This window comes from Dipodomys merriami, unplaced genomic scaffold (genome assembly GCF_024711535.1).
Source record: "Dipodomys merriami isolate MVZ:Mamm:240054 unplaced genomic scaffold, mDipMer1.0.p SCAF_2, whole genome shotgun sequence".
Lineage (NCBI taxonomy): Eukaryota > Metazoa > Chordata > Mammalia > Rodentia > Heteromyidae > Dipodomys > Dipodomys merriami.
Window position 1 is genome coordinate 73075083 of NW_027203381.1, and position 19380 is coordinate 73094462.

A 19380-nucleotide genomic window follows, 5' to 3' on the forward strand; every position below is an offset into this window, starting at 1 on the left:
CACTTCTTCGAGTACCACCACTTCTGATACCTCCACTCTGGGTCAAATCTTTAAAATGTATGAGAATTTGGGGGATAGTTACTACCCACATGATAAGCACCCAAGAATGTAGTGCCTCCCTTCCCCACTTATGCCCCTGGGTTCTGTCCTTTTGACAAAATGGTGGCGGTCTGCTTGCAACTGCCATGAACAGTTTCTTGGTTTCATGTGGGGTCTTTGACAGAGTGGGTGGCAGACTCCATCTCTATTTAAAAAGTGGGTTCCTAGCAGACTGTTCTCAAGATACTCCACTTCTGCCTTGTTTCCCTCCAGCCAATGGAACCACCGCACATCTTCCTACCTTGGGTCCTTCTCTTTGAATCATAGAATTCCAGAGATAACAGAACCCAAAGGGTTACCTCTTCTAGTTCCCCAGTTTAGAAATTAAAGTGCACTAGAACAAAAATGACTCTGGCAGTAGCACAGTATGTCAAAGAACATTCCACACTGACACCACTCAGAAAACCAGAAGTGACGCAGTGGCTCAAGTGGTAGAGTGCTAGCCTTGAGCTGAAGAGCTGAGGGACAGTGTTCAGGCCCAGAGTTCAAGCCCCATGACCAACAAAAATCTTTTTAATTGTGAATTATGTCACAGATACACAATAGTACATAAAAGAATGCAGTGAAGTACTACCCATCTTACACCACTTCACTGATTTTGCATATTGAATATATTTGTTTCATATATATATATATATATATATATATATATATATATATTGTCAGTCATGGGCTTGAACTCTAGGCCTGGACGCTGTCCCTGAGCTCTTCAGCCACAGTGCCACTTCCTGCCTTTTCTGTTTATGTGGTACTGAGGAATCGAACCTCACGCATGCAAGGCAAGCACTTTACCATTGAGCCACCTTCCAAGCCCTGTTTCATATACTTTAAAAAAAACTGTTAAAGATTCAGCTAAGCTCTCCTCAACTTATTTCTCTTCCTTTCTTCCTCAGGAGTAACACTGATGATTCCAATTCCCTTGAATGTTTTTGGGCAAGGTAGGCAAAGCAAGGTAAGGCAGGTGAAGCAGTCAAAGCTGCATCCAGGATATGACCTAGCACTTCTGTTTTGTTAGAGAGCTAGCTGGGGTGAATAAAGGGCTTTTTGACCATCAGCAAAACCACACCATCAAACTCTAGACAATAGGGAGCCAATCAAGTGTTTTAACTTGAGTCAGAAGCTCACTGGAATAGAGGTCAGACTTCATGGACATGGGGTGCATTATCCTATCAGGAAGACACCATCTAGGGAAACGTGTAAGAAACTATTATTGCTGTTTCCCACATTTAAAGGGTCTAAGGCAAAACAAACTGTAACAACAACAAAAATGAAACTCTTTGGCCTCTTCCCAAAGCCAACTATACCCCTTGCCTCTCTAGGTAGGAGGAACAATTGACTTTTTTTTTTTTTTGAAACTTGTCTGAATGCAGTGAGGGCCAATCCTTTGAGGAGATAGTTAGCAGTCCCCACAACCAGGGCAAATGTTTGATGATATTGAGGAAGAGACTACTACTGGGGACCTTACCAGCCTGCTCAAGTAGAACTTGTGATTTGGTTCAGTTGGCCATCCTTTGCACTCTTAAAGCCAGAAATCAAATAACCAGTTTTGAATCCATTCTATTCTGGTGGTCCACTGTAAGTAAAAAATGTAGGTGGAATAATCAACAGAGTCTTGTTAGTTACACTAGAGACAACACCAAGGAAACAGTACAACAACTAGATACCATTCGTTGTTCTAGTTGGAAGATGGCATGGGGAAGTACTTTTATCTCCAAAGATACTGATGGCACCTTCACAAGGGCCTTACAAGGAATCACCACTGTGGCAAATGAGTTAACTGAAAACTCAGGGAGCGATGATCCTTAGCTTGATGACACATTGGCTTGCAAAATGGAAAGAAATCATGGTGTCTATATTTCTCTCTTTGGTATATGTTTTCAGAGTAATGGCTGTGGTTGGTTGCTATATTTCTTGCATAAGAGTTCTTGATCAAAGATGAACTGAAACTGCCCTCACCAGATACCTGTTATTATCAAAATAATATCCTCCTACTGGGTACTGCTGAATGGGAAAGTCAATGAATGCTGACTAGATTTGAAGAAAAGAATGCCTTGGCCAGTTCCTTCCGGGTTGATGTCCTTATTCTTACACAATACTCCAATATCCCAAGATGTTTCCAACATTAGGACAGCACCATAGAATTTTCTGTGATGACAAAAATAGTTTATACTTGTGCTGCTCAATATAGTATTGCCTCACATCACAGAGTGGCTGTTTCAGTTACAAAGCCAACCCCAGCAGGAAAGTTTGTGAGACTCATCGCCTATTAACCAACAAAAAAGCCAGAAGTGGTTGAAGTAGTAGAGTCCCTGGTACTTTTGTTTGGCATTGTCACTCAAGGCTGGAGCTCTACCACTAGAAACACACCTTCACTTGGGCCTTTTTTGCTGGTTAATTAGAGATGGGGGGGGAGGGGGTGGTTGTAGGGACTGGCTTTGAACCTAGATCCTGGATTTTTCAGTCTCCTGAGTAACTAGGATTGCAAGTGTGAGCCACCAACACCAGGCTAAAAGACTTGTATCATTACATCCTGGCACTCAGGCACCATGAGACCTACAGAGTTTTGTCAAGTCAGAGGTCAAAACCTTAGGCTTCAGAGGGCTGTGGTCTGTGGGGGTTGGGGGGGCCTGTGAGGAGGGGGGGCTGCTTAGTGGCAATGAAGGCTGGGGGGAAAGAATAAAGTAATTCCACCATTAACAATGCCTCCCTAGGGAGGCCAGGAGCGGGGATGTTATTTGTTTTTCAATTTCCACCACATTTGTTTTCTAGAATGGGCATCTGTTAACTTTATAAATTGTGGGCAGTTAACAGTTACACTCAACTTGTTAGAAACCACTGGTTTCCAGCAAATCGGAACCGATATTCCATGTGAACATCATGGGGGTGGGGGTGGATAAAGTGTTCTAAACACATGATGAGGGAGCAAAAAATACAATGCAGAAAAGACGCGGTTAAAAGTTTTGAGTTTTGTCGAGGGGGGGGGCGGAGAGGAGACGGAGGGAAGGGAGAGTTCCAGGGGGAAGAGAGTGGGGGGAAATGAGCTTGGGAAGTCACTGCTAACTGTCCAGGAGCAGGCCTAGCGATCGATCGATCGGCGGGGCTAGGCTAGCTTTTCCGGGGGTGGAGAATCTCCGGGCAGCCTGCCGGGGACGGTGGCAGGTTGGACAGGTGCCCGTGGGGAGGGGGGGTGGAGGGGGTGGAGGGGAGGGCGGAGCAGGAAGCCGCGTCCCGCAGCTCGGGGGCGCGCGGGGCGGAGCCGCGGGGAGCGCGACAGGTGCGCCGGAGCCGGGAGGTCCCTGCGGGGAGACCAGCGTGGACCTCTTCGGGGGGCCTCTTCGGAGATGTGCGCCCAGGGGTGGCCGCTAAGGGAGGCAGACGGGGCGCTCCGGAGCGCCTGAGCTGAAAGCGGCCGGAGAGGGGCCGGCATGGGCGCCGAGCCGCCCGCACCTTGGCTGCTGCTCTTCACCTGGCTCCCAGCAGGTGAGCCGTGGGAAAACGCGACCCACCCTGCGCCGGGGGAGACGGGGAGCCGGGCCGACAGAGCTGGCCACCCGCTGGGCCGTGGAGGCCTGGGCGGTGCTCAGGTGATACCCAAGCCCGCAGGTGCAGGGCCGGGCTCGGATCGAGTTGCTCGGCCTGTGGGAACCTGTTGTTTTCCTCTTCTATGAGCCCAGGCTTTTCCAAAACCGAGGCGCAACTGGAAGGAAACTCGGGGCCCCTGGGCCGCTCTCGCAGGTTTCAGGCAGTTATTTCTAAAGCGGAATGGACAGAAGCAAAAAGAGCAACCAACCATGCTTCAATGTCCCGATCACTTCTTCCTCTTATATCCAGTCCGTTTTCATGTTCTGGGTATGGCAACACACTTACTGGCCTTTATTTGGCATTTCTTTCATTTAGTGGCATTGATACCATGCCTGAAGGTTCTGGTATAGATTCCTCGTCATTTGGAGTCTATTTTACAGCTCCCAACCTAGTCCTCTTTGCTAAGTTCAGTGCCAATTTTCTACTTTCTTCCACCTAGTCCCTTAACTTTACCCCCTTGCTCATTAGCTCACCTTCAACCTTTGAACCCCTTCCCCCCCCCCCTCTGTTTTGGAAAGCATGGTTTTGTGTATCTCTTCCATGTGTATGAGTGAAACCAGGTAGGAAGCCTCAACTGGGTGGCAGAATGTGCAGATTTGCTCAGCTCTTTTCAAATGGAAGGTGCACGCGTGACTTTGCAAACAAGAATTTTTAATTTCCATTGGAAGTTCCACTCTGTTTCTTTCCATTTTGGCCTCTCCTCCTCCCTTTTAGGAACTTCTGTCTTCTTCCCTCTAGGGTGACAATGGAAGATGAGCTCAGAGTTTACTTCACAGACCAATTTGTGTCTTGTGTGTTTTCTGGGTGAACAGATGTAATGTGTAAGTAAAGGCAGAATTTCCTTTCTATAAGTTTGGTGGGAGATGAGGATTTCTCAAGTGTAACCAAAACTCAAGCAGAATTCTAGAATAACTTGAACTTAATGCTCAGAATGAGAGACAGTACGGACTTTTTTTTTAAAGTAAGAACTCTAGAAAATTAGTACAGCCAAAGAGCACTCCAGCTTTGAATAATTCCTGCAGGAAAATTATAAATCTTCTAAATTGAGCAAGACTAGATGTTGGAGATCCACAATGTACAAGGACATGGACTAAGCTTTTTCTTAATTTAAAGACTTCAAATTCAACCAGAGCCATCAACCGCTTAGACTGTGAATGCTGACTCAGAAAAATCCCACAGCCTTACCTCAGCTTTTCTCCTACCTATGGAGTGTACTTCTTAAACCGCATGACAGCTGAAGATATCTGCAGCTGAACTTTTGTTGTTGTTTTTTTAAATAAAGATTTGTCTTTTGGTACCACCTCCTTCAAATTAGGATTTCAGAGACAGTGGCTAGCTGGATAAATAGAGAACCTTACAGATGAAAAGTGCACTAGGGTATAAATCGTAATGCTGTTGGTAAAAGCTACCTAATTTTTATGAAAAAAACTATGAACACTAAAAAGTTTTCAAATACAACGATTACAACCAAAGTGTATATTCTTACAGAAAACAAATTGGAAAGGGATTTGGGAAACCATAGTGATACACAGAGACTTCTGTGTATCAGCCAGGAGCCCCAAACAGGAAAATTATATAGATTGTGGTGTTTGCTGTGGAAAGCTGCCTCCAGGACATATTGTACAACCAGAATGCTGAACCCTAAAAACTATTTGGTGATCATCTAAATATACCTTCATTTTGTAGATGAGAAATTGAGATTTAACTATTACCCTTCAAATTTGAAATTACATAGAGGGGAGATGTAAGGATTAAGTTCTGGTCTTGGAGCATTCTGGGTGTGTATATGATCACTGAGCTATATCTATAACCCAGAAATGGCTATTTTAGCAGATACTTTCCTTGAACATGTGTGGGAATAAAAATAATACTACATTCAGCTATTTAATGTAGGCTTGGATAAACAATGTCTGTTGTTCTAGACAATTTACTGAACTGTTTAAGGCATTCAGTAAATAGCTATGATAGCAATGTGTGTGTGTCATAAAATTTCTAAGAGGATAAATTAAATGAGTGTCTTAGAATGCTTCAAATAGAACTTACACAAAGTGGGGGAAGGCTTATTAATATCAGCCATGGTGATTTAGACCCAAGTAGGCTTGTTTAAAGCTAACCTTAAAGGCACTACCTATTCCCTTCCCTGTGACTAAGACATTGTGAACTCATAGTAAGATAACAGCTTTCCATTACTGTAACAAAATACCTGAGACAATCAGCTTTAAAAACAAGTGGGAGGAGGCTTTGGCTCACAGTTTTAGAGATTTTAATTCATGGTTGTTTGGGGTTGTATTGATTTTGGACCTGTGGCAAGGCATCATATCATAGTGGGAGTGCATGGAAGACAACATTGCTGACTCCATACCAGCCACGAATAGACAGAAACAAGAAGGGCCCCTTTGAGGACAAGCCCTCAATGACCTAAAACCACCCATTGAGCTCTGCCTTTTTACGATTCTATCACCTCTTAATAGTGCTAAGCTGGGGACAGTAGGCCTTTGGTTGACACTGTAGATTTAGACTATCAGGTTAGAATTCAGAATTGGCCTCTTAGTAGCCTTGATGTTAGGTGAATTGTTTAAATTCCTTTCATCTAGAACAGAGGTGAAATTCTTTAGAAATCTCTTCCTGCCACTACTACCTCACATATAATCAGCAGGGACAACCTTGTTGGGAGAGTTATAGTCAAGCACAGCATCAATGGAATAATTTCTCCTAGGAAATACTGGAAATGAGTCATCTTCACTGCCCCCACCATCTCCTTTATTTTTAAACCCAACTCCCAGAGAGAGAGAGAGAGAGAGAGAGAGAGAGAGAGAGAGAGAGAGAGAGAGAGAGAGAGAGAGAGAGAGAGAGAGAGAGAGAGAAGAGAGAGAGAGAGATCTTAAGATCAAAGTAAGATCACACTTCCTTTATTGCTCCAGTATTTCTCAAAGCAATACTTCTCCATTTTTGTCCCAACATCCAGTAACAAATACAATTTACAAGTGACGTGTATGCGTCTATACACCTATTTATAGAAACAAAAATCTCACCAGAAGAAATGTGTTATCATGTCAGTAAGATGATAATTAACATAAAATAGTCTTGATGCTTAAATGCCTAGAAAATGTGCCCTACTTTAACGCTACTCAACAGAAAAGTCTAGTATGTTGATTTTCTGAAGAGACACTACAAAATGCAGCATATGCGTTGGAAAATCCTGCACTTGCATGTGTTCATTGTAGTCTGTCATTTTGTTCTTTTATTTTAAAAAAGACCCAGCCCCTTTCTCTGATTAGCATACAAGTCCCACAATTACAAAACATAGGCCAGTCGTAAAATTGTGGCTGGATTTGTACTTGCTGGGTGATATGGCTTAGGGCCCCCATGGAGGGTGGTGAGGTAAGGAGGCTTATGATGTTCCTACAGTCACGCTAACTCTGAGTGGTCAGACGTGGGGTGTTGGTCTGGGTTTTTGTTTTTGGCTTTGTTTTGATTTGATTTTTTTGTTTTAATTCTCAGACATTTTTCCTTTAGAAAAATAAATTTTATCACTCAAATGATACCTGAATTTTTTGCTCCTAAATGCAAAATATTAAAATAAGACTACAAAGAAAGTACTTACAGCTCTTTGCAATAGTGGCTTGCACTTTAGTTGTTTTTTTATCCAACCTCAGAGTTTGTTCTTGGAGTGAGAACAGTTTTACCCCAAAGTCTACAAAGATGTGCATCATTTGGGTTTTTGTGAAAATTTTTTCTTAACATCATAGAGTTTTGTTTCCTTAGAGAGAGCCATTAGCTATCAGTTTGTATTATCTTTTTTATTTTAGAAATCAGACACCTAAGGGACAAAATCCTCAGAGAGAGAAAAAGAAAATAAAATATGAGAAAGAGAGTGTGGCAGATAGCAAGCCAGTAAATTCCCCTTGATGGGAGAGGTGGAGATATGGATTGTGCATAGACTTGGTGAAATCCTACAAAGATCTCTGATACCAACAGTGAACTGAAGCCTCTCAGGATGAGGGAGAATGGCTGATGGAGGGGAGACTGCTCACTGGATGTCTCCTCTTGAGGGCTCCAGAAGTATCTTCCCGAATCCCAGTGCCCCGTTTTTGTTTTGTTTTTTAAATACATTTTTTAATTGTAAAAATACTGTACAGAGGGGTTACAGTTACTCCCAGTTCCCTGTTAATCACAGGCAGAAATCTTTCCCATCCTGTCTTCTTCTCCCAGCCGTTTTCACAGATAAGAAAATCTAGTTCAGAAAAGTCCTGTGTCTCAGGCTAGCACAGTGGAATTTGTTTTAGAGCTAAAGCCAGAAGCTGGCAACTTCACTTTTGGTCTATTGCTCTTTACCTTATTTCACACAGGGAGCAGGTTGGTTTGGTTTACTGAATCCTGATATACAGAAACAAACTAGTCAACTTCCTCACCAGTGTCTAACTAAATGTCCATTAGGAAACATCTGGCCACAACAATAATAATGCCATCCAATGAGATATAATCACGTATTGTGTACCTGAGTTTCTTTTGGCCAAACATTTTTCTAATTATCTGAAGTCCATTGCAAATTTAGTAATTAGGAAGATTCATACATGTCTGTCCTTTCCCCAGTTCTTTAGATCATCTAGTTTGCAAATAGGATAAACTGAGATAAGATGGGGTCAGAGGTTAGCACTTTTGATACTTTTCTAACACCACATTCTCAGTTACTTTCCACGATCTGCTGCTTAGCTCCAGTATCTGTTCTAGAGGACAAAACTCACTTGGGCCTACTTTAAACACCTTAACTATCTTCTTGACTCTAGGCATGCTACCTGTCTGTCTACTTTCAACCATGTTCTACCTATAGGATGATAGGTTAACTTAGCCAGGTTAACCTTTCCCATTGTCACTTGAACTCTCTTTATGAACCTCCCCCATAGCTTATAAGCTCTTTGTTTGCAATTCAAGGGTCATTAATTTTTGGCCTCACTAACTTAGGCAGCTTGTCCCCACTGATGGACATAGAAATCTGATGTGCCCCATTTCCCTCTGACACACAGTTCTTCCTTAACTTTTGACCATACCATAGCTATTCTATGAACTTTTTTTTAGAGTACTTAAAATGTGTCCCAAGTAATTTTTAGTCTGTTGTGCCTGGATTCCTTATTTTCCTCAGCAAATGATTAATGCATGCTGGACACACATAAAGGAAGGCATTGCTTATTCACATAAAACCAGCCATAGCCTTGATGCTGTGGAAGAGGGATATGTTACATCTGTGTTATAGATGGCAGAAGATAGGCTTACGGTACCATTGTAGCCTATAATAGATGGGCTTTGACTAATCAGAAAGTCCTCCCTGAAAACAGAATGCTGGAGGTCACAGCTGAGGAATGAGCTAAACCAAAGGAATAGCATGAGCAATATCACTGGCTAGAAGCCCAGTGAGGATAAAAGATAGGGGGAACTGTCAGTGGACTGCATGGAGGAAGCCACCCAGACCAGGATGGAGACAAAGAATGGTGAGTAGATCCATATGTATGGTATCCTGCCTCATGGTGAGAGGTCTTGTATTTGTCTTAAGGACAAAGGACAGCTGCTGGAATCCATAAAGAGTGGGACTGGACTGTGTGCTAGTACTAGTTAAGCTATGGCACTATGTAGGCCATGGTGAGGGTAGCTCATACTAAGATGCTGTGAGACAGACAGAAAAAGATCTCAGAAATATATGGGAGACAAATAAACCCAATCTGCTGACAGATTATACATTAAAGGTGGTTTCTAGCATTTGATCTTGTCTGTTCTCTAAACTGGGGACATGAAAGAGGTCCAGATTTGTGTGGAAGGATAATGATTTCGATTTTTCCCCTTGATTTAGAATTTATGACAATCAATTATCTGGGTGTCGGTGGTTCCCGCCTGTATTCCTAGTTATTCAGGTAGCTGAGATCCAAGAATCATGGTTCAAAGCCAGTCTAGGCAGGAAAAGTTCTTGAGACTCTTCTCTCCAATTAACCACCAAAAAACAAAAACAAAACCTGGAAGTGGAGCTGTGGCTAAAGTGATAGAGTGCTAGCCTTGAGCAAAAAGTTCAGGGACAGCACTCATGACCAGAGTTTAAGCCCCTAGTACCTGCACAAACTAAAGAAAAAGTAAGCAACTTAAGCTCTCTGTCTGTTCCCTTATTGTACACAGTGATGGGAGCTAATATTCAAAGTTGTAGTGCTTTATGACCAAACTTTCTATGACTTAATTTTGTCTATGAGTATACTTGTTCATTGTCAACTCTTCAATCAACAGGGTAAGTTCCAGCAGTGCAGAGACTTTGTCTCTCTTAATTGCTATTGTCACCCTGTCCCCTGGAACCTGTCAGGTACTCAAAAATGATTGCATTCTGGTGTGCATTCTGGTGGGACCCAAATTTGCATATGCTCTGAGATTAGTCTGGGGGACATGGGTCACCAACCTGGATGATCAAGTTTGGGAAACTCCAAGTATTTGCACCTCAAACAAGTCTTTAACCCCTTCCCTAGTAACCAAAGGATTGTCAGATTCAAACCACCTGAGTGATGTTTCATTTTCTCACCTAATAGCTTGTCAAGAAAAAAATTTTGAAGATGGAAATTTTCCTCTTTTTGAAAGGTTGTGTTGAAGCATGAGCCTGCTATGTACTTTTCATGGGGCTACACATTTCTTTTTTGAAGTATCTATTACATAGGAACGGTTGATTCCCTTTGACTCAGCCAGATCACTTTGAAAAAGATTTCCTTACTAGAATAAGATTATGTGAAGAGATACTTATGTAAAAGAATAAAAATCTAGCAATTCAATTCAGCACTGTTTGAAATAGTGAAAATCCAGAAGAAACCTAACTACTCATTAGTAGGAACATGTATGAGAAATTATAGTTCATTTATGGATTATATTTTCACCCAACTGCTAAATAAATTCGATGTTTGCACATACTGATACAGAAAGTAGTGTTATTAGATGGAAGAAAACAATGTTGCAAATCAAGGTACTAATTTTAAAGAATAGTATTAGGAAAAGATGTGCACAGATGTGCACCAACTGTTAATAGTGGTACCTCACAGGAGTGGGGACATGCAGCCAGTGAGCCATGTAAGGCCTGCAGAATCATCTGGTATATGAGACAGACACATATACTTCTTGTTGGATATCTGTGGCATGTCTTCCTGTATTAACGATTTTGTGTGGCCCATCATGATGTTATAAATAGCCAAATAGCCCCTGGAAGAAAGTTCCCTATACTTTTCTTTTAACATTCTCTGTCTCAAGTTCCTCATTTGTTTTAAATGAACACACAAAAAGGGGGGAAAGTATTTTTATATGAAATGGTTAAAATGAATTTGTGAATGTCCCTTTATGTGACTATTCCTCAAAGGGTTAAATTTCAACCAGTTAGAAAACGTACCTAGAAGACAAGGTAGCCTTGAGGAAATTGGAGGTTTTGATTTTGGTTTTGGTACCAGAGCTTAAACTCTGGGTCTCACATTCTCTCAGAGACTGGTGCTCTACCACTTGAGCCACAGCTCTACTTCGCTTGTTGGTTGTTAGTTGGAGCGAAGATTCTCATAGACTTTTCTGCCTACGTTGGCTTCAAACGTCAGCCTCCGACTAGCTAGGATTACAGGTGTGAGCCACCAGTGCCCAGCAAGAGTTTTAGTTTAAGTCTGGTCTTAATATTTGGTAGCTGTTAGCCTTGAACAAGTTAGTTTGTTTCTGCGAATATTTTCTTCATGATGCAAAAGAGAGGAAAAAACAAAATCTCTACCTCCTGTCGTATTTATTTATTTATTTATTTGAAAGATTGGATAAGGTAGTATATAACAAAGCACTCAGTTCTAAACCTGATGACATCATCGGTGCTGAGTCTCAATCACTAACACCTGGGGAAGCCATGTGCTCAGCTCTTCCTCTCCCAGCCTAGCACTGTAGAGTGACACACAGCAGACCTTCATTAGATACACAATACCTGGATGGAATTCCTCCCCCTCTTACCTTGCTTTCCTTATCCACATTTCTTCTCTCCCATTCTTCTGTATGCCTTCCTTCCTGCTCATTATTCATTGCCAGCCCCTTTCTCCCTTAATTCTTTTCATATTTGCACTGTTATCTAAGAAAATATAACAAGCACAAATGGTAAATACACTGGAGGAGATAGCTTATACCGACATAAACTCTGATAGGCCAAGGTACCTAGAGCCAAGGTACTTGTGTATTTGAAAAACACTCAGAAATTAAGAACTCTCATCAGTGGGGCCCTAGGTCCCCCTGTTCCCCAGAAAAGACATGCTCTATATCCCTGTCTACCATCCTGTGTTAGTCGCTTTGAGTTACTGTAACAGAATACCTGAGATCATCAGCTTAGAAAAAAGAAAGGTTTATTTTGTCTCACAATTTTGGAAGTATCAGTATATGGTTGGTTGGCCCTGTTCCTTTGGGGTTTATGGTAAGGTAGAAAATCATGGCAAGTGTGCATGGTAGAGCAAAGTAGCCCACCTCATGGTAGCCATGAAGCAAAGAAAGAGAGGAAGGGATTAACATTCTCTTCTTGTTGTCTTGTTTTGTTTTGTTTTTGTCAGTCCTGGGGCTTGAACTCAGGGCTGAGCACTGTCCTAAGCTTTTGTGTTCAAGGCTAGAACTCTACCACTTTGAACTACAGCACCACTTCTGGTTTTTTGATGGTTGATTGGTAAAAATAGTCTCATAGACTTTCTTGCCTTGGCTGGCTTTGAACCATGATCCTCAGATCTCAGCCTTCTGAATAGCTAGGGTTATAGGCCTGAGCCATCAACACCAGGCTTCCACAATTCTCTTTGAGGCATAGCCTAAAACCTCCACTAGGTACCTCTCTTTTAAAGATTCAGCCACCTCCCACTAGTGTCACTGGCTACAGACCAAGCGTTAAATGAGACTTTAGGGAACATAGTAGATACAAATAATAGCATACTGGAGCTCCAGTAGTGCAATCGGTTAGCACACAGTACTTATACAAATTATAGCATACTCCCTCTGATGCAGAACTCTTTATAAGGGATGGAAGGGATAACTGTTTAGAGTCCCCCAAAAACAATTCTTAATTTTAAAAAGGTGCCTACATCCTTTTACTATATGGATAATATTTTCTAGAAATAATAACATCTTGCCCAAGCTGAGACTATGCAAGAGAGACAGACTGACTAGAGAAGTATATGAAGTGATGCCTGGCTTCAGGAATATATGGTATTTAGTTGGTGAATTATGATGCTTCTGCTTTATGGAAGGATGGAAATCCCCACTTGGCACAGTAGCATAGTTTCAAAAAGTTCCTGATGGTGAGAAACGAGAATTCTCTTCTTCATCTTTCCTCCCATGATCTCTAATGGCTTATCTGCAGGGTTTCCTCTCCCTTGATAGCTCTCCTTCCCTTTCTCTCTTAAAGGCCTGCTGGGGTACAAAGCTGCAAAGCTTTTAATCTACAAAAACTTGTTTCACAAAGAGAAGACTGTCATATCTGCTTAGAGGGGAGTATCACTTTAATTCTTTCAAAATGCTTCTTTTTTTACATGCAGATCTCAGTTGATTCCCAAACTCCCAATTTAGGCAAAATGAGTAAAATGATTTGGTTAATGTTTTTTGTATGTCTACGGTGTATCGGGCTGTTTGCTAAAAAGGGAATTTTTATATTTTGCCAGTCTTGAGGCTTAAACTCTGAGCCTGGGTGCTGTCCCTGAGCTTCTTTTGCTCAAGGCTAGCACTCTACTACTTCAGCCACAGAGCCACTTCTAGCTTTTTCTGAATAGTTTATTGGAGACAAGAATCTTATGGACTTTCCCACTCAAGCTGGCTTCAAACAATGATCCTCAGCTCTTAGGCCCCCTGAGTAGAAGGAATAACAGGGGTGAGCCACCAGCACCCAGCTCCAAACAAAGACTTTTTATAATCCTCAATCTAACCCTAAAAGGCTGGCATTATCATCATCCCAGTTTTGCATATAAGGATATATTATAGTTTGGAAATAACTTACCAGGTCTTTAACTTGGGGAGAAGAGGCAGAATCAGGATAGAGAGAATCAGGCCCCAGATGTAAAGTTTTCAAGAGAAAATGATAGAGACATCTTGAGGAGTAGATGGAAATACACTGGGGGAGAAGATAATGGCATGGGATGAAGGGAATTCGAGAATTTAGAAACTTTTGGTGCTGAGTTTGAAAGAGTGAAGATGCATCAAGGCAGCTGTAATCAGGGTATTTCCTTTCTGAGTTTGCTCATATCACCAGATTCTGCTGGTTTGGGCTCTGTTCTTCAAATCCCTACCACTGAGCATTGTGAATTCTCTTTGGGAATAGTTGTATTGAGAGGTGAAAGGTTAAAGATGAGACATTTTGCCTTTGAGATGGGTTTTTCTTTTTTTTTTTTTTTTGTCATGGGTCTGAACTCTAGGCCTGGGTGCTGTCCCTCAGCTCTTCAGCTCAAGGCTAGCATCCTACCATGCATATGTGGAATGGTACCCAGGGCCTCATGCACGCAAAGCAAGCACTCTACCACTGAGCCACCTTCCCAGCCCAAGATGGAGTTCTTGCTACTCCCTTTCTCCCATGTAGTGTCTGAATTCCTTGCCCACTTGGGAAACAGTGTATTGTGATGTCAGAGTTCAAATCCTGATGCTGATACTTATTAAGCATGTGTTGGTGAGCTCATGGGGGCTTGTCTTATTCCCTCTGAACTTTTATCTATATTTGCAAGCAGTGATGATCCCTACCTATGATGTTTTGAGAGGATTAGAGGTAAAGAACTTGTGTCACCTACTGCACAGTAGACTGAATCTGAGGACCGGCTGACACCAATAACGAGAAGGGAGAAATGCATACTGGGTAGTTAATGCCTCTTGTGGAATTCTTCCTCATTAACTGTGTGTGCTTCTATCAGGATAGAGGGAGAGGTGTGATCTGTGCAGGATGCAGTGGGGTTGGCAGAGGGAATGGGAACAAGTGAGCTCAGCATGCTCAGAACATGGGAACACCTAGCACATTTTAAACCTTGAAATTCACTAAAGGATAAAGTAACAGAAAGAATAAAAAAAAGTCCCCAGGCAGCAAAGCCAGCACTGACATTGGCAAAGATGAAAGCAGAGTGTGTGTTTGCTAATGAAAATGATTTCCCCTTGTTCCCATTCCCTCCCTCAACAGGGTCAGATGCAGCCATCTTCAAAGCTAGCCCAGAGTATCTTCTGACTCCAATCAAATTTCTTTCTCTGAACCTCAGGAAACACATCCTTTTTCCTCCCATATGCACTTAGTAATGTTGATTATAGTCTTGGAATAAACTGCTCATACCAAATTATACTTCCATGAAATAAAGAACATGTACACTATTAGTCACCAGTTATATTTTAAATATTGCTGTGTAGCCTGGCCCCAAGCTCCAGTTATTTGTAAACTCATAAATACCAGTTCTCTTTTTTTATTTTTTGGTCAGTCATGGGGCTTGAACTCTGGGCCTGAGAGCTGTCCCTCAGCTCTTCAAGGCTAATGTCCTACCACTTGAACCACAGCACCACTTCCAGCTTTTTTCTGCTTATGTGGTACTGGGGAATCGAACTCAGGGCCTCATGCATGCAAGGCAAGTGCTCTACCACTGAGCCACCTTCCCAGTCCCAGTTCTCTTCGTTTACTTAAGGAATAGCCAGGCAAAACAGTAGAAGCCCTGTTCAGGGACAGAGCCTTGACTGACCTAAGGATAAGAATGACCTCAGACAAGTTGTTTAACTTTTCCAAGTCTCTAGTTGTCTGTATATGAAATGGCGCAGCTTTATTTCCTCCCAGGATCACTTTTAGTATGGGAAAGAAAATACTTGAAGGTGCTGTGTGAACATGAGGTTTTGTATAGACCCAAAGCCAGTGGGTTTTCTATTCCATTTATTCAGAATGTGTCATTGAATAAAATGAGCTGCTATTGACAATGACACTTGTTTCATTGTCTAAAAATCTTATCTATAGCTGCCTCTTTCGTTCAGCTCTAGCCTTGATCTACGAATGCTCCAGAGACTATTTCAGGTCAGTTCTGAATAATAGGTAGGAGGGGGATGAGGGAGGAGGATGAATTGAAACAAAATCAGATTGTAAAGTAATCCATGTAAGTAAGGCTTGAGGTACCAGTTTTGGCCTAAGTTTGGAGGGTTCCACAGCTGATTAAGACAGCGGACATTTCCTGAAGGTTTATTCTGAAAATGAAGAGTCCCCTTACCATTCTGAAAGCACCACTTTCACCCTATTGTTCTTCAGAAAATGCTTCAGCAATTATACATATCTGGAAGTAGACAATGAAGTGTGATACATATACCTCTTCCAGCCCTGCCTCCTATTCTACCTCCAACCTTGCTTTATTTACCCTGTCTCCCTTGCAGCTGAGATAAAGGGTTTTGCCTATTCCTCTTCCTCCTGAAACAGTAAGTTTTCCTGCCACTCTCTACTTCTCCTGTGTGGGCTGAGTCCTGTCTAAGCCTTACAATCAGTCTATCTTAAATCTCTTCCTTCTTTCCAGTTTTCCTGCTCACTTCTCCCCCTGAACTGCCCAGGGAGTCTCTCCCCAACACATCTGTCCTAGTGGCAAGTTCATCATCCCCAGTTCTGGAGACAGGTCAAGTTATTCCTGGGGGCCAGAGCAGGTCCTGAGCAGCATTCTGCTGTCTCCATGGACATGCAAAGGAATTTTTGAAGGCTGGACCCTGGAAGTTCATGCTTAAAATGCTAGCAGCTCAGGAGGTTGAAATCTGAGGATTGTGGTTTGAGGCCAGCCCAGGAAGGAAAGCCTGTGGGATGCTATCTCCAATTAATTACCAAGAAGCCAGAAGTAGAGTTGAGGCTCAAATGGTAGCCTTGAGCAAAAGAGCTAATGGATTGCACCAGGGCTCTGAATTCAAGCCCCAGTGCTGGCACCAAGGCAAAACAAAATTTATGAAAGCACCTATTATATGCATCAGAGGATTGTCTTATGAAGGCTATGAGCAGAAGTAAAGATAGGATCAGAATCACGTGGCTCTGGTCATCTAGCTAGGCTCACCATGTTGCTCTTTAAGGAAGGACTCAGCCAAAATGAATGTGGCTCCACTCCATTGATGTCACAGTAGTAAAGAAAGCTCCAGCTTGAATCCCTTTCTCCTTGGTTCTCATAACAAGCCAAAAAGGGAAAGAGACCCAGACACTAACTCAGTAGTCTATATACAAGGCATTCTGATAAATACCAGGAGTGATTTGTCATGTTACCTTTTTGTACGGACCTGGTGAAGTTAGTATGTTCTGAGTGTCTCTTCTCCAAGGTGCTCAAGACCAGGAATGTTTCACATCTCTTGGATTCTCAGATTTGGGAATATTTGTACTGACTTCACTACCAAGTGAGTAGCCTTCATCTGAAAATTTGAAGCCTGCAATTCTTCAAGTTCATCTTGATGTGGTTTGTCACCATCTGATTGAGAAACCATTTTAAGAAGAGATGTGACAGAGGAAAAAGAGAATCAAACATGTATTAACATGTTTTTTAATAAGACAGTTTTTAGTTCTTTTTTCTCTTTTTTTTCTCCTTAAACCAAGGGTCTTAGGCATGCTAAGCAAGCACTCTGTCACTGAGTAACACTCAGAGCCCCAACACAAGACTTTTATTGTTGTAGGGTGTACTGGGTGTGTATTTATTGTTGTTGGACAATTGTTGGGTGTGTTAATGGACTGTAAGTTCTTGGTAGTCATCCTTACTGCCTTTACCCTGTCCTCTCCCAGGGTGTTAAGACTCCTCTCTACCCATGCCCTAACCAGTAGGAACTCAGGCCTGCTTATGAACAACCAATTAGAGACAAACAAGAGGGCAGGTGTGGATTTGACTCATTTTTTTGGTCAGTCATAGGGCTTGAACTCAGGGCCTGTGCACTATCCCTGAGCTCTTCAGCTCAAGGCTGGCACTTTACCACTTTGAGCCACAGCGCCACTTCTAGTTTTATTACCCCAGGAACAGGTCACCCTCAGCATCGTCTCTTGCTCTTGCCTTCAGGGTGCCTGTCCTTGCTGGTAACCGTCCAGCACACAGAACGTTACGTCACCCTGTTTGCCTCAGTCACCCTCAAATGTGATTACACCACCTCTGCTCAGCTCCAGGATGTGGTGGTGACGTGGCGCTTCAAGTCCTTCTGCAAGGACCCCATCTTTGACTACTTCTCTGCCTGTAAGTATCTCCCCCTTCTTATTCTCGCCAGATCCCAGACATCTCTGTGCTGCACAGTCATTGGGATTAAGAACTATTAGTAGTAGTAGTGGTAGTAGTATAGTTTTACAAGGGGGTTTCAATTTGACGTATCCAGTTATGAGTATAATGCATCTTGATCAGTGTATCATCCCTTCCATCATTCCCTTCCCCATTATATCCACAAACCACCCATCCCATCAAATTACCTGTTCCTTCCTCACATATATACATTGAGCATTATGACTATATTCACCCACCATTCCCTAGGAGAGATTGCGGCTCAGAAACCCTCATAGTGAGGAAGCTACAAAGACACAATCTTTTCTCCCTTTACTTTATAGAAGAAACTGGTCTATCCATTTCACTGCAAATAACATAATTATAGAGAGACAAAGAACATAGGTCTTCTCTCATATGTGGAAGCTATAACTAAATTATAAATATATGTGTAAACATATACATGGTCATGTGCATATAGACACAAACACATATTAAAGAAAGTGTGTTATATGCAAGAAAGGATTCCAGCTCAATAATGTAACTCCTTTGAACCTACTAATTTAAAATGAAACAAAAATGGATACCAGAAAGCTGAAACATGTTTTGTAGGGGTGAAGTCAAAGAGGGAGGGGTGGATGCCTAAAGAGATGAAAGGTGAGTGAATGCAGTCGTCATCTTTAATATATGTAGAAATCGAACCAGGTAAATCAAAGGGATGGGCGAGGTTGGGAGAGAGGGGGGAAAGTAACTCTGATCAAGATGCATTGTACTCACAAACTGACATGTTGAATCAAAACCCCTTTGGATACTTACTGAAAGATAATTTTTTTTTAAAACGAATAAAGAAATGGTCACTTCAAAATCAACTGAACTCATTTCTATACCATTTACACAATGAACAACATTTTAAAAATGCTGTCATACCTTATTCTCAAAAAGATATATAAGACAGCTCAGGAAAAGCAAAAGAGCAAGGTCCACTCCCTGGTTCCTTCCTGGTTGAATCTGGCTTGCTGAACTGATGATGCAAACCTGCCTCTGGGTGTGGGTTCTTTGTGGCCATGGACAAAGCCTCCTGTCACTGCTGTTTGTCCTTCCAGGGTCACCCTTCCTGGTGGATGGGCCTTCCTTAGCTGACAAAGCACTGAGTGTCAGGTTGCTCACAAAACCCAGGCAACCTCATTTGCCACCAGTCAGCTCAATGCTATACAGGCTCCTCTTACCATCCTGCCAAGTCCTGTCTCTCAATAACAACTACCCTGATCATGTCAGCATGACTGCCAGGAACCAGAGTCCCTCCCCTGCCCTCCCTCTGAGAACAGAGGAAGCCAAACCCAACAGGCAGCTTAAGGCAATGAACACTTTAGAAATTTTGAGAGTAAAAGTAGAGTCCTATTTGGGGGAAGGAAATGAGTCCTGAAATGAGGTAAGGGGATGAGGTATCCACTTCTCCTCTTTTAACCTTGGGGCTAAAGTCTCCATGGTAGGATTTGAATCACAC

General features: G+C 42.3%; 1 protein-coding gene across 3 annotated transcripts in view; it reads left to right on the top strand.

Moving 5' to 3' along the window:
* Positions 1 to 3373: 3373 nt before the first annotated feature.
* Ildr1 (immunoglobulin like domain containing receptor 1) overlaps positions 3374 to 19380 on the top strand; it is a 35113-nt gene continuing 19106 nt past the window's right edge. For 2 of the 3 annotated variants that reach the window (XM_070030098.1, XM_070030100.1), the window contains exons 1-2: positions 3374 to 3579; positions 17688 to 17858. In XM_070030098.1, coding sequence (XP_069886199.1) covers positions 3525 to 3579; positions 17688 to 17858 — 226 coding nt within the window. In that variant the 5' untranslated portion in view covers positions 3374 to 3524. Of the gene's footprint in view, positions 3580 to 9073; positions 9168 to 17687; positions 17859 to 19380 lie in introns of those variants that run through there. The other variant, XM_070030099.1, reaches the window with a different exon arrangement.